Source organism: Lissotriton vulgaris, chromosome 9 (assembly GCF_964263255.1).
Source record: "Lissotriton vulgaris chromosome 9, aLisVul1.2, whole genome shotgun sequence".
NCBI classification, from domain to species: Eukaryota; Metazoa; Chordata; class Amphibia; order Caudata; family Salamandridae; genus Lissotriton; species Lissotriton vulgaris.
In genome coordinates this window covers 922,344,736-922,360,630 of record NC_141697.1, presented here as the reverse complement: position 1 = coordinate 922,360,630, position 15,895 = coordinate 922,344,736, and the positions used below count along the sequence as shown (strand labels likewise).

The 15,895-nt window shown below is 50.6% G+C and overlaps 1 protein-coding gene across 1 annotated transcript in view; it reads left to right on the top strand.

Annotated features, from left to right (window-relative positions):
• Positions 1–15,895, top strand: part of LOC147692528 (uncharacterized) — a 244,320-nt gene that overhangs the window by 216,180 nt on the left and 12,245 nt on the right. Inside the window, exon 14 of the mRNA XM_086936800.1 lies at positions 258–347. Coding sequence (XP_086792926.1) covers positions 258–347 — 90 coding nt within the window. The remainder of the gene's footprint in view (positions 1–257; positions 348–15,895) is intronic.

The window sequence follows — 15,895 nt, the reverse complement described above, 5'->3', positions numbered from 1 at the left end:
TGATTTTAGAATTGACATCATCTTATATAAATTGTGATTTCCACTGTATTTTACCCATTAAATGTTAATTGATTAAACTATACAGTCCAAATAAGCAATTGCACAAACATTTCATCTGAGATTTCCATTGTATGACTAATGTAAGTTCCACAACTTTGATCTTATGTCGTAGAAATAAATCAAACTGCTTCTCTTTCATTCCTATAGACGTTTTAGCCACTCTGTAACTTCATCAGTTTACTTTTTCCACTATGCAGTTATTGGCAACAACAGACCAAAGATCGTCAAATTTGTCCTGTGCACCAAGAAGCATCCTTGACCATACCTGCTTGACCCTGACACCCCAGGTTAGATTGAGAAATTTCAATGTTTTGGTTTTTGAACAATTTATGGAACAAGTAATTTAGTTTGTCTGCTGGAAAGGTATTTCTCTAGCTCAAAAAGATATATTAATGTATATCCAGAATTATGTGCAACATTGTGAGTGTGCAATATTTTTTTGTGACTTGTTCCATTTCTCTGGCATTAGTATTATACTCTGAGTACATAAAACACATTTTTTGGTAATCTTCTTTTACTCATAATTTATGAACTCATTCATTCTCATCTTTTTAAGTATTTTCAGTATCTAGAGATTAACTTGAAGCTTAACACTAACAGTTAAATTATGAAAGCAAAGGACACAATGCGCACCCACTATATTACACAATCCAACCTTCCATTTATAAACTACATGACTCTGCTCTTCCAACTATCTAGGTAAATCTGGCATTATGACATATCTCTCCTTTGTAATAATGTTGTTACTGAGAATTTTTGGAATCACTATTAAGGTGTAGGCATTGTATCTTTGGTTCTTTAGACCAAATGGTCAGCAGCTTCTCACAACTTCTGATCCGCTCATAGAAGTTATAGACTTGCATGCTCATGAATCTCCTCCCTTTTTTCTAATGTATTTTATCGGTATTTTGGTTAAAATAACCAACCACCCAAACAATACAAGGCTAGCAAAGCAAAGTATGGGACATCAAATTGCCTTCTTAGATTGTCCTTGAACTCCTCTCCTGCACCTCATGTCCCCTCCCAGGTGTCTTCCCACTAACACTGCCTTAATTTCTTTTAAGGGTTTGTACTTCTGAATTGAAACTGAGATCGATTTGTGTGATCTGTTTTTATCTTGAGTGCAATTCCTCGATAATGGGCCCTCCTTGCGTGGACTATGTATTGTTCTTATGAAAGAGAGTTTCTTTTATCTGAAATGCCAAGACAGAAATAGTGATTGTGTGAAGACCAGAAACCCTTCCAATGCATTCAAATATAACATTTTGGAGACATGCCTCATATTCTTCAACATTGCAGCTGCATAGGCCACTGTGGACCATGACATACTGTAAAGCAGCCTTGAGGAGTTAGTGTTTCCATCTTGAATTGTTTTGGGTCATTCTCCTTCAGATGCAGCCAAAAGCTTTGGATTGGGTCTATGAAATCAACACCACATATGGTGCCTTTTTGAATATTAATAAGGGTCTTACTTACCATGCCTCCTCGTCAACATTTACTTGCATTAATTGACACAGCTCTTGCAGTAACTCTAACTCCGGGTAAATTTACAGTTGTAAGCAAATGATATTTAAATCTACTTTCAGGTTGGAAAAAGGCTAACTAATCAAGCTAACACAAAAAAGGTGATTGGAGGATGCTCACAATATGTCTAATCACTGCTAATCGCATTTCAACCCACCATTCTTTTGCTCGTCGTGCCACCTCAGATTAGACCCAACCATGTACAAATCAGTCTTGATCCTGCTCCAATACGAACAGTCCTGCCTAGCCAGGCCCTCTCTGAAAACAAGCAACCCAAAACTGGTACCACCAATATTATGGCTCTTTTGTTGGGTGTAGCTTGGTTCATTCGGCACGATGGGCAAAGGACCCAACTCGGAACATGACCATTACCGCTTAGGGCAGTTCATGACCCACATAAAAGGTGATGGGATGATACTTGCAATAAGTCTACCACTGGCAATCTCTCAGAGTAGCATTTTAATCCATTGTTCTTTTGCCCAATATACCACCTCAGATTTAACCTAGCTGTATTAAAATCAGTCTTCACACTACTCCAATAGAAACAGTCCAGTCCAATCTGCCAAGTTAGGTCCTTCCTGACCCAGAACACATGCAACCCAGGACAGGTTTTGCCCTGATTGGTGCCTTTCCGTTGGGTTTGTTTGATTCCATTGGCACAGTGAGCTAGGGACCCACGTCTGGGCATATCATGGGCTACTTAGGGCAGTACAGGACAAACACGATAGGTGATAGGAGGATGCTTGCAATATGTCTAACCACGAGCAATAACTTGGGTAGTGTAGGGGAATAGGATATGCTTACTATGGTTACCCCTACTTTTTGCTGTGTTTCACTGATTTATCAACTTTAGTCTGGCTGTGGCCCTGCTAACCAGGCCCCAGCCTAGCTGCGTCCTCTCTAAATTGATTGCATGTACATTAGGTACACTCCAGATTGGTTACTGGGTCACCCTTATGAGTCCCTAGAATATGGTACCTAAGGTACCAAGGGCATAGGTACCCCAGAGGCTTACCAGGGGCTGAAGCATGTATTATGTCACCACTGGCAAGCCTTCCAAAATGGCACTACAGGTCTGCTAGTGCAGCCGGGGTAAGGTGGTACTTGTACCCCTTACTTAGATATAGTATACCTATATCTACCTATATATATATAGACACATATAATCCTATAAGTCACTCCTATGGCAGGCCTTGACAATCCTGAAGGCAGAGTGCTTTGTTTGGTGTGAGAGGGTGCCCAAGCATGAGCTGAGCACCTCTGCAGCATTCGGAATCCCTTCCTTATAGCTGTTCCATGATACAGCCATACCATATACTCTTAAGTGCATTATAACCTCGCGGTAAATGCTAACTTTGGAATGTCAAACACTTTGGAATACTACCCCCCTTCTAGAGGGAGAAGACATGTACACACTGGTAAACCCGGTAGAAGTTAAACTGAGCCCCAGCATCACAAAATGGATGCTGCTTCCACAGACACGAGTCCGACCTCCTGCTGCTGGACGATACTCTGGCAGGAAAGGCTTGGACAATAGGTTTCCTGTCCAGGGAGGTGCCAGCACCTCCCCAGACAGGCTTTGATGTATTGGGGCAGGGTGGGTGCATTCAGTGAATACTTTCCAGACAGTGCCTGTGGCACACAAGGAGTTCTCGAAGCATTTCTCAGTTCAAACCGGTTGCTGGGGCACTCAGCCCCAGCTCTGGTGTGAAAATGGACAAAGTTGAAGGGGTGTAACCACCCCCTCCCCAGGTCCTCCCATAGGTGGGACCCTAGAGTTAGTCCAACCCCTAAACTTAGTAAAAATAGGAAAGCAGTCCCTAGGACTTTAGATTACCCAGGACGAAACTCTGAAACATAAATCTTGGACCTTCGACATTCCATATAGACTGGAAGACGGAAGAAATCTTCCTTGGGGTCAAGGAGCGACTCCCCTGTTCAAACAGGCACCAAACAAGCATCTTGCCGGTCTGCATTTTCAAGGCTCCAGCCGGATCCCGAAGAATCTGCGACACAGGACATGGACTTCCAGACATCTCAGAGTTTGACACGAGACCCCATCAGAGCTGAGACCTGTATCAATCACGAGAGACGTGGGACCGGAACTCCTGGACATACAGCACAATTGCTAGTGCATTGACTTCCCAAGTTTTCCTGAAGTTGTGCATCTGGCTACTTGTAGTCCAAGCCCTGAGCACCTTTTGCACTGAAGCTTAAAGGGCCTGCACTCCACGAGTGTTCCGTGGTCCCGCTTCCTGCATTTCTGCTTGAGGTCCCTTTGCGATCCCTGGTCCATCAACTGGTGGATCCCCACAAAGGAATATACTTTGTTTCTCGGGCTTCCCCGGTAGCTCCAGACGTGCCCTGACTCCCTGCCAAAGGGTGAGTCCCTCAGACCTTGCTGGTCTGTTCCGAAGCCAATCTTTCCATGTCGCGTGGGTTGCTGTTGCCAAGGCTTGTTGGGTCCAATCTGGATACCGACACTGCAGCACTTGACATCCAACGTGAAACAGCTTGAATCCAGCTCCTGTTTGTCATTGACGCCTCCTGGACCTCGTGGCTGAAGGGTCAAGCTTCACCTACATCACCCGAAAGCACCCGACATTGGCTGGCATCTTCTTGTCGCCTTTCAGGTCACTCACTAGTAACCCAGACTCTGTTCTTCAGATCTCCAATCCACCCTTGGATCCATCCGTACACTCTTCACTTGGTCGCCTGCAGCACTTCTTTGCAGCTCTCCATTGGAAACGACAACAAAACCCGACACGAAAAGACACCTGTGCACCCGACTTCCCTTGGTGAGGTAACACGAGTACTTTGGTGCTCCCGTGGGTCTTGAATCTCGAAGTGTCCAGTACTGAAAGGGTTTTTTCAATACATCGTTCTTATGTCTATCATGCCAAATCAGATTAGACCTATACAAATCAGTCTTGACCCTGCTCTAATAGGAAGCATCCAGTCCGAACTGCCCAGCCAGGTCCTCTGTGAACCAGGACACAATTTTTTCTTTTTAAAAAAAAAGTTTTATGCCACTCAAACTAGGCCCTAGACATCGGGTATCAGAGCAGTTTACATGAGCACCATTTTCATTACATGAGGACACATTAATTTCTGTTAGGCCCACAATCACCGGATGTTGAGGGTCGTTGCCAAGACTCAAACCCGGTTCTCCAGCTTCGAGGTCGACCGCTCTAGCTGTAAGGCTACATCCTCTCCCCACAATCAACCTAGGACCGTTTTTGCCCTGATTGGGGTCTTCAGTCCTGTGTCGCTGCGTTCAAGTGAGACTGCAAGCAAGGGACCCCTGTCTGTGCATACCCATGTCAAGTTAAGTCAAGTCAATAAATTTATATAGCGCGCTACATACCCAGAGGGTCTCAAGGTGCTTGAGGAAGGAAGGGGAATTACTTGTCAAATAACCACGTTTTAAGTTGCTTTCTGAATGCTAGGTGGTTCTGAGTAAGGCGAAGGTGAGTGGGAAGTGAGTTCCAGGTTTTAGCTGCCAGGTAGGAGAAGGATCTACCTCCCATGGTGGTTTTGTTGATGCAAGGTACAGTGGCAAGGGCTTGGTTGGAGGATCGTAGCTGGCGGGGGGGGGAGTAGTAGGACAGTCGTGTGTTGAGGCATTCAGGTCTGATTTCGTAGAGTGCTTTGTGAGCGTGGGTAAGGAGCCAGAAAGTAATCCTCTTATTGACGGGGAGCCAGTGGAGGTTTTTCAGGTGACCAGAGATGTGTTCTTTACGCGGGATGTCTAATATGAGCCTGGCTGAAGCGTTCTGGATGCGTTGGAGTTTTTTCTGTAGTTTTGCGGTGGTACCGGCGTAGAGGGTGTTTCCGTAGTCCAGTCGGCTCGTGACCAGAGCGTGGGTGACTGTTTTTCTAGTTTCGGTGGGGATCCAGCGAAATATTTTTTTGAGCATGCGAAGAATGTTGAAGCAAGATGAAGAAACGGCGCTGACTTGTCTGTTCATTGAGAGAGAGGAATCCAGGATGACGCCCAGGTTCCGTGCGTGGTCCGTCGGGATGGGTGCTTTTCCAAGGGCCTCTGGCCACCAAGAGTCATCCCAGGCGGAGGGGGAGGTGCCTAGGATGAGGACTTCTGTTTTGTCTGAGTTCAGTTTCAGACAGCTGTGCTTCATCCATTCTGCTACTTCTTTCATTCCTTCATGCAAGTTGGTTTTGGCAGTGTTAGGGTCTCTGGTGAGTGATAGGATCAGTTGAGTGTCGTCGGCGTAGGAGATGATGTTGAGGTTGTGTTGGCGTGCGATGACCGCGAGGGGGCTCATGTATACGTTGAAGAGGGTGGGGCTGAGTGAAGATCCTTGTGGGACGCCGCAGATGACTTCAGTGGCCTTTGACTTGAATGGTGGAAGGCGGACTCTCTGTGTTCTTCCGGTGAGGAATGAGGTGATCCATTCCAGTGCTTTTCCTTGGATTCCGACGTTTTTGAGGCATTGTAAAAGAGTGGTGTGGCAGACCGTGTCAAAGGCAGCGGAGAGGTCGAGGAGGATGAGGGCGACAGTGTCTCCATTGTCCATTAGAGTTCGAATGTCGTCTGTTGCTGCGATGAGGGCGGTTTCGGTGCTGTGCTTGGCTCGGAAGCCGGATTGTGAGGAGTGGAGGGATTTGTTGGCTTTGAGGAAGGCGGCGAGTTGGTTGTTGATCGCTTTCTCGATGACTTTGGCCGGGAAAGGAAGGAGTGAGATAGGGCGGTAGTTTTTGAGTTCGGTGGGGTCAGCTGTGGGTTTTTTCAGGAGGGCGCTGAGTTCGGCATGTTTCCAGCTTTCCGGGAAGGTTGCGGAGTTGAGGGAGCAGTTGATGACGTCTCGGAGGTGCGGTGCTATGATGAAGTCTGCTTTGTTAAAGATGTGGTGAGGGCATGGGTCTGTGGGGGATCCTGAGTGGATGGAGTTCATCAGACGGATGGTGTCCTCAGTGGAGATTGGCTTCCAATCATTGAGGATGTTCAGGGGGGGTGGGGGTTCTGCAGGGCGTTGGGTGGGTTGGTCTTTGGGTCGGATGTCGAAGCTGTTGTGGATGTCTGCAATTTTGTTGTGGAAGAATGAGGCTAGGGAGTCGCAGAGGGCTTGAGAGGGGGTGATGTCGTTGGAGTTGGCCGAGGGGTTGGTAAATTCCTTGACGATGTTGGATAATTCCTTGCTGTTGTGGGCGTTGTTATCTAGTCGGTCCTTGAAAGCGGCTTTTTTGGCATTCCGGATCAGTTGGTGGTGTATGCGGGTGGCGTTTTTGAAGGCGTTCTTGGTGCTGGTGGTTGGGTCTTTTTTCCAGGCCTTCTCGAGGGAGCGACAAAGTTTCTTGGATTTCTTAAGATCATCGTTGAATCAGGAGGCCTTCTTGCTGCCTAGTTTGATTTGACGTTTTTTCAGAGGTGCTAGGATGTCGGCGCTGTTGGATAACCATTGGGTGAGGTTGGTGGCTGCTTGGTCTGGGTTTGAGGAGTGGGCGGGGGGGTTTTGAAGAAGCGATGAGGAGATCTGGTCGATGGTGATTTTGTTCCAGTTTCTTTGCAGAGTGGGTTGGGGGTGGTTGTTGGAAGTGGGCTTGTTGTAGGTAAAGTGAACGCAGCTGTGGTCAGTCCAAAGGAGAGCTGTGGTGTGGCTGAAGGAGACATGTTTGCTGGAGGTGAGGATAGGGTCGAGTGTGTGACCTGCGATGTGGGTGGGGGTAGTGACAAGTTGTTTAAGTCCGAGGTTGGCGAGGTTGTCCAAAAGGGTGGTGGTGTTGCGGTCGTTGTTATTTTCAAAATGAAAGTTGCGGTCTCCCAAAAGGATGTAATCTTCGGAGGGGAGCGCGTGTGGGGTGATGAAGTCTGTGATGTCTTCACTAAATTGTGCGCTAGGACCTGGTGGCCTGTAAAGGAGGGTGCCTCTGAGTGTGGTCTTGGGGTCGATGTGGATCTGGAAGTGAAGGTGTTCAGAGTTGGCGAGATTGACGTCTGAGCTGGTTGAGATGCGGATGGATTTCTTATGGACGATAGCGATGCCTCCTCCAGTGTGGCCGGTGCGGTCCTTACGGATGATCTTGTAGCCTTCCGGGATGGCAATGGTGATGTCTGGGGCAGAAGAGGCGTTCATCCATGTTTCTGTTAGGAAGGCGACGTCCGGAGAGATGGTGTCTAGTAGATTCCAGAGGTCAATGGCGTGCCTGTGGACCGAGCGGGTGTTGAGAAGGATGCATTGTAGGTGGTTGGGGTCCGATATCTGTTGTGTGTTCGTAGATGAGGAGTTGTTCTTGGTGCCGTCGAACTTGCAGGAGTTGCAAGAGAAGGGTCCATGGGTGTGTCCAGGAGCGGCGTGGGCGCAGATGGGGGAACGGCCGGGGTTAAGGGCTAGGAGGGTGGTGGCATCGTAAGTAATACGGGTGGGCTGGGCGTTACGAGGACCAGGGGGTCTGGCGCTGGGCGCGGTCCAGGCGCGGACGGGCGTAGACGGGCTTACCTTTGGCGCACCTTCGGCACGACTGGGGCGCGATCGCTGCGCGTGAACGCTGCGCGATGTGTCATTGGACATAAAAGGTGTAAGGGGAGGGGCGTGGCAGGGTCAGCTGGGAGGCGGGCGCGGGGTGGAGCTACGTCCTGGGAGTCACAACAAGGCACAAAATGGATGCTAAAGGGGAAAGTGAAACTCGGCGAGCCTGGGTGCAAACACAGTCCAAATGGAGCACTATCGCTTCAAAGCGCTACTACAATGCGTGTTCTTACAGCGCAGCACAGAGATGCATACAGGGACAATGCACAAATAGCGCTACAAATATTACAGATCGAACAATGCAGGCAGCGGAATTATTGCGGGAGAGGACGCGCTGAGGAGTCAGCTGGAGGCGCTACGATACCGCAGGGTGGTTGAGAGGCGCTTCTGAGTCAGCACTCTGTTAGGAGCGTGGAGCGAGGAGGGGAGCGACCTCTTGCCAAGCAGGTCAGGAGAGTCACGGCGAGGGGAAGGTGGGTTACGGCTATCACAGTCTGTGGGAGGCAGGGTCAGCTGGGCGGCGGGCGCGGGGTGGAGCTACGTCCTGGGAGTCACAACAAGGCACAAAATGGATGCTAAAGGGGAAAGTGAAACTCGGCGAGCCTGGGTGCAAACACAGTCCAAATGGAGCACTATCGCTTCAAAGCGCTACTACAATGCGTGTTCTTACAGCGCAGCACAGAGAAGCATACAGGGACAATGCACAAATAGCGCTACAAATATTACAGATCGAACAATGCAGGCAGCGGAATTATTGCGGGAGAGGACGCGCTGAGGAGTCAGCTGGAGGCGCTACGATACCGCAGGGTGGTTGAGAGGCGCTTCTGAGTCAGCACTCTGTTAGGAGCGTGGAGCGAGGAGGGGAGCGACCTCTTGCCATTTATCTGGTAGCATTCCAACCCTTCGTTCTTTTGCCCAGCATCCCACCTCAGAGGAGGACAGCCATTTGCAAATTAGTCTTGACTCCATTCAAAAAGGAAAAGTCCAGCCAAACTGTCAAGCCAGGTCCTCTCTGAACTGCAACACATGCAACCCAATACTCGTTTTGCCCTGATTGGGGCTGTTCAGTCATATGTAGCTTGGTCCTAGTGGGTCAGTGAGCAAGGAACCTACATCTGAACATACACTTGTCCAATTAGAGTAGTACATAAGTCTTACCACTGACAATCGTTCGGGTTGCATTCCAACCCATTTTTAACCAGACGGGAAGAGGGAAGAGGGAAGTGGCCGGTGCGGCAAAAAGCCCCTACCTGATCTGGAGCATTTGGCATATCCTAGAGTAACCACCCTCCTTTGGACACAATTTGGCAGGCAAAGCACCAGCACTTTCTCCCATGCTCGCCGAAAAATATTTGGTTATATGGCTTGCCACCCTATACTGGTGCAACATTATCATGGAGTTGCAGGTATGAGCTACACCATTAAGAAACAAGATATCATTATAGCGGACCCCAATAAACCAACCCTTATAAGACTTTTGAAGTATTTTCTAAACTGGGACTACGTCTCACAACAGAGGCAATGTAATCAGTTATCTAAGCTTCTTTGATGAAAAGAAGGTCTAAAAGAAAATGTTCCCAAGGTTTGTGAGTTACCACTCTCTCTGCTTTTTGGAAATAGTATTTACAAAGTAAAACTGGGAGCTTCCCAGGTCTACAGGAGCCCAAGGGTGTATAGGTTACCGGCAGCTGAAGAAACAGTGTCATCTGCAGACATCTCTTAGGGGCATGCAACTACTACCTAAATCACTTAGTCATGTGACAATATTGATGGGACCATATGGCTTGTAATTCCTTAGAAGAAGAAGATAGAACAGAACCCAGAATTTGGGTTGTATTTCCATGAACGTGCGCTTCTTTTTGGTCGTGTACTCAGTTTTCTCTTAGTATATCTGTGATGGTGATGTGCCCTATTTGCTTCTAGAAGGCTTTTGATCTGGTGGTATTGCTTATGCCACTTCCACATTGTGTGATCCTGAGCCACGATCAGCTTCTTAGCAATTAGATTTATGAGGGAAATGAATGGTCCGAAATGTACAAAACATGATTCAGTTGAGATAACTAATTTAAAATGTAATGATTTGACTCATGGACTTTGCAGCATGTCCTTTTAACTAGCTATTCAAAGTTTTGAAAATCAGGTTGACATTTTGAAAATCAAACCATCAACCATCAGGCATCAAAAGCAGATCGTCTGTTATTTGGGCATGTTTTTATCTATACTGTTTCCTTCTTTTCACATACAATGTAATTTTATTTCCAGGAGAGGCTTTTACACTATTTAACTTGGGTGCTTTGAGTTTTCCCCTCCTGTGCTGAGGGGTCTGTAAATCCCATTGTTCATGACGAGCTCAGCTCGTCATGAGCACACGAGCAGTGTACTGCATGACGAGCTGAGCTCATCATGAGCACGGAAGGGGTTAAGTTCACACAGATTGGGGGTTTGTACCTGCCGCTTTATCATTCTTGGACACTGTACTCTACCCTTTTGTGCTGACCTGTCCGTATGGGATGTATGACATTACAACGCATGCTTTTACCACGCATGCCTTTACAACGCGGTTTTTACATCACACACCATTACAACGCATACAGCCAGATTCATGAAGCTAATTTGCGATCGCAATTGCTGCGAATTCGCTATAGCGATCGCAAATTGAGTAAAAGCTATTCATGGAAGTGAAAATCGCAAAAGTGCGTAATCGCAAAATAAAAATTGCGAATTCGCAAATAAAATCGCAGAATCCTGAAACCTGCCAATTTGCGAATCGGAAATAGCGAGAAACCAAGGATTCAGCGAATTCATTTGCGAAGTCACTAAATATTCGCTATTGGCATTCAAGAAATTTCACAGATTGCGAAAACCTGAAAATCGCTATTAACGACGCGCAATTTAAGGAGAACTCAAACCAGGTGGTAACCAGCAAAAAAAATAAAAAAATAATAATAATTTATAGTTAACTGCATACAGGTGCTGGCCTTACCAAACACACTTAAGGACATGCAGCTGGAGACTGTGGACTCTCACAATGCCAGGACTCTACATGGTGGTCAGGCGGCGTAGGCTGCAGCGAGCAGCACAGAACAGGCGTAGGATCCAGGAGCGGATATTCTGGCAGCGGGTCACCCTTCTGGGCCAAACCAGGGAGCAAATCTATGCCAAGTACCGGCTAAGTGGCCCAATGATCATTAAGCTGATCCAGGACCTAGACCCCCTGCTGCAGCATCCAACAAGGAGAACCAATGCCGTCCCCACCCATGTACAGGTATTGTGCAGCCTGCACCTACTGGCTTCCGGAAGCTTCCAGGGAATAGTTGCTGTCGCTGGGGGCATATCCCAGCCACCATGTCCCGCTGCCTCAGTAGTTTTCTGGATGCAATGCTGACCAGGCTACACCACTACATTTCATTCCCAACCACCCAGCAGGACTTAAATGACACCAAGCTGAAATTCTACAACATTGCACATTTTCCGCATGTAATTAGATGCATTGACTGTACCCATATCCACATCTGCCCACCAGCACAAAAAAGGAATACATGTACCGCAACCACAAATCCTTCCACTCCCTCAATATCCAGATGGTGTGCAACGCCAAGAATATCATCACGGACATAGTGGCACAATATCCGGGCAGCACACATGACTCCTTCATCTTCCGGCACAGCGGCATTCACACACGACTGGCAAGGGGAGACTTTGGCGAAGGACACCTACTGGGTAAGTACACATGTCGCCCATATACTATGCTTTCATCATGTATCTGCGCAGAATAGGCACTCACCCTGTGCTCATTACCCGCAGGTGACAGCGCCTACGGTCTACGTGAGTACCTCCTCACCCCATACCTCAACCCAGCCACACCGCAGCAACGGCGTTACAATGCTGCACACATACGGACAAGAAATTGCATAGAGAGGACATTTGACCTATTGAAGAGCCGTTTCTGCATACTGCACAAGACTGGTGGGGCCATCAAATACACACCGGAGGTCTGCTGCCGCATTGTGGCCGTGTGTGCAATACTCCACAACATTGCTACCAAGCGCAGGATACCAGTGGAGATATCTGGCAGTGAGTCTGAAGGTGACAACCGGCCACCTCCACATGTACGTCATGCACACGGAGAAGATCCTGCTGAAGGACACAGGCGCCGCAACCACATCACTAAGAACTGTTTCTAGTGCACACATTCCACTATCACAACACTGCACCCATGCATGACAAATGTAATAATGACATGAGTGTGTATCAAGTTTGACCATTCATCTTTATTGTTAAATCACAAATAATTGGCCTTTAAGTATTAAATTGTCTGATGGAGAGCGTATTGCTCCATACCTCCCCATGCTGGGGTAGGGGGTTTGCAGGGGTTGACTGCATGGCCTCCCTCTGAGTGTTAGAGTCCTCACGGACGGTGACGACGAGACGCCCCAAGTCGTCTCTCCGCATCCTGAGGGACGGTGTTGGCCCTACTTCCTGATGTTGCCCTGCTGCTGCGGCGACGTGCAGGCAACGGTGGTAAGGAGGCGCTGCTGTTGGTCGACGCAGCCTCACTTGCGTCGTCAGTCCCCTCAGCTTCTTCCTGGGCAGTGGCCTGTCTGCCGAGCACTGCTGCGGTGAGTAGGTCGAGTGACCTGGCCACATCCTGGCAACACTGCACCATCTGGGCCTGCATGGCAAGTGACCTTCGTGCCAGCAGCTGGTTGTTTTCTCGCACTGCTGCGGTCATCTGGGCAATGTGTTGGCCGTTTGCCTGCATCTGTGCGAGCATTGCTGCCATGTGGCGCGCCTGTGTGCGATGCACCGCCAGCATGCGGCGTTCGATGGCCAGGTCGGGTGTTTCAAGTGCCCCGGCGGTGCATGCTGGGCCCTGGCGCTGCTGGCGCCTCAGTGCGCTGGTCTGTGACCTGGCACCAGGTGTGCGCCTCGTCTGCCTCCGAGGCGCTGGTGGTGGAGCCTGTACCACTGCTGTGTCTGTTTGCTGTGGGGTTGGCTGCACTGCTGTGGCTGCAGGGGTGGCCCTGTCGGCACGGGGTGGTGGTGGTGTTGGTGGTGGTGGGTGCACTGCTGGTGGCTGTCATGGGCCGGGTGGTTAGGAGGACTGGCCCTCACCCTCAGTGTCCTCCTGGCTCTCAGCGATGTGCAGCGCCTCGCTGTCCGTGCTGGCTTGATCACCTGCACCTGTAATGTGAAAGGGTGCATGATTAAAGTTATGTATCTTGTGCAGGCAATGTTGATACATGCATGCAGCTTTGCTTTCCCTGACTGGCTTTTGGATTGACTTTGCATGGAGTGCTCTGGCAGTGTTGGGCTAACTGCGGGTAAATGATTACACTACAACTTCCACAATGCAATTGGGCTTTTTGGTGAGCATGGTCTGCATTGTTGGGGATGTCATGTTGCTAGCTCAGGACTTAAGGGCATTGTTAGGGGACTGGGTCGCTGTCGCATGGCACTTACCTTCAGTTTGTTATTGGCTGGGTCGAGATGAGTCCAGCTGAAGGACCCCCACGCAGACTGCTGGCGCAATGGTGTCCTCAATCAGGTCCTCCAATGGGGTGTTCGGTGTGGCTACAGGTTCCCCTCCACCGGTGGTCAGTTGCTCCCCAAGCCTCACAGCAATCCGCTCCTTGGAACGTTCTCTCAGGTCGTACCAGCGCTTTTTTATGTCGTCAAGGGAGCGCTGGGTCACACTGACAGAATTGACCTTAGCGCGGATGCGCTGCCAGATCCTGCGCTTCTCGGGCTCTGGCACCCTCCGGGAGTCTTTTCCAAAGAGCCTGGCATGCTCCTTGCAGACCCCCTCAATTAGGTGCTCCAATTCGGATTTAGAAAATTTTAGTTTCCTCTTCCTCTCTGCCCACTGCTCCCTGCTGCATCCTGGGACATCTTTGGACACTTTCTTTCAGGCTAGGGTGCTGCAGAATGTTGGTTTTGGTGCTCCTCAGTTTCCTGCTGCCACTCCCTGGCTCTGTGTTCTGTTTGTGGTTGTGGTGAGCCTACTATCTGAAAGAAACACGTTAGTGTTAGATTCCTTACCTTAGAATATCCCCAGGCGTCAGTCTGGATCCGGAAACTTTTGTGTAGCAGTACCCTTGCGCGTCGGTAGGCGTCGTCTGCAGGCGTCTCCTGCGGCTCCGCGTCCGTCGTTGGTGTCGTGCGCCGTGATGACGTCGCTGGAGTATATAGACGCCGCCTCCGCGCGCTGACGTCAGTTCTTCTTTTTTCCGCGCCAGTGGACGCAGATCTGAAGAGCGGTACCCGGTCTTTTGACCAAGTTATTACTAGTTATTTACTATCTTTGTGCCTGGTAAGGATGCCCGGTTTCAAGAATTGTGACGGTTGTGACCGCACGATGTCGGTCACGGACCATCACCGACTCTGTCTCCGGTGCCTGGACCCCGACCACGACGTCGACGCCTGCGTCGATTGCCGGGCTCTGACTAACAAAGCTAGGCGGGAGCGGTCCCGCAAGCTACTCGAGCTCCGGGTGTCGGCCCCGCGTCGAGAGCGGTCTCGGTCCGGCCGGAGGTCCAGGGAGCGTTCGAGGGAGCGGTCGCGGAGCCGCGCCGGGCGCTCCGGAAGTCGACATCACTCGTCGAGTTCGTCAGGTAAGAGACACAAGAAGTCGGGGCGTCGTCATCGTACCCCCGACTCCCCCCGACGCTCGCGCGATGCGGCCGGGGGTTCGGGTGACCCCAACTCCGCGGCTCCGCGAGAGTCGCCGGCGCGGCCTGCCCCATACCCTCAGGTCCCTGGGCAAGGTGCGACGCCTGAGGAGATAGAGGCGTTCCTCATGGCCATGAGGGCCCTATCTTCTCCGGCGGGTTCCACGGCGCCTACTGGCCCAGTGAACCCGTCCGGGGGCCCTAGCGGTTCAGCTGACCCTACCTCGACGCCGTCGGATGCTCCGACACCGGCGCCGCCGATTCCGGCGCCGCTAGGGCCTTCGGGGTCGACGCCGGATGGACGTCCATCCAATCCGGCACCGATTCCATCGGGGTTACCCCCCACGCCGCCCCCGCGCGACGCCGGTTCCTCGGTGCCGGCTTCGGGCGGCACCGGGGCTCCGGCGCCGGCTCCGGGCGGCGCCGTCCCCATACCCTCACCGAATCCGGACGCGGAGTCGGACCGGCGTCGCTCGACGCCGGGCTCGACGCCGATGGGGCCTGTCGACCCCGTGGAGCCGGTCTACATGGTTGACACCGACTATGGTGATGATGTAGAGTACGGTGAGGGCTGGGAGGGCTCTGAGGACCCTCTGTCACGCGAGTGTCAGTATGACATGGACTGGACAGGTGATTTGGGGGACGCCAGTGGTTTGGATGACTCTCCTAACCCTGGTTTTGTCTCTCCTCCTTCCGTGGCATCGGAGGAGGGAGCTGCCTATTCAGTGGTGTTGATGAGGGCTGCCAAGGCCTTAAACCTTGAGCTCCCCGTCGCGGCCGTGAGGCCTAACATCCTCACTGAGGTCTTCAAACCGCGGTCATGCCCACAGGAGCCTCTGCTGCCGTTTAACGAAGCCTTATCAGACGTTCTGTTGGGCACTTGGTCCAGGCCCTCTTCAGGTGCGCCTGTTGATCGGAACGTGGCCAGACGCCACCGTCCTTGTCCGGACGACCCCAAGTTCCTGTCCACCCACCCCACCCCTGAGAGTCTGGTGATCCAGGCCTCTACCTCCCAGTCCGTATTCCCGTCGGCCCCGCCTGATCGGGAATCCAAGAGGTATGACCAATATGGCAAGAAGGTCTTCTCGTCCCTGAGTTTAGGACTGCGGTCTTGCAACACCGCTTGCCTCTTGGGCCGCTACACCCACTCTG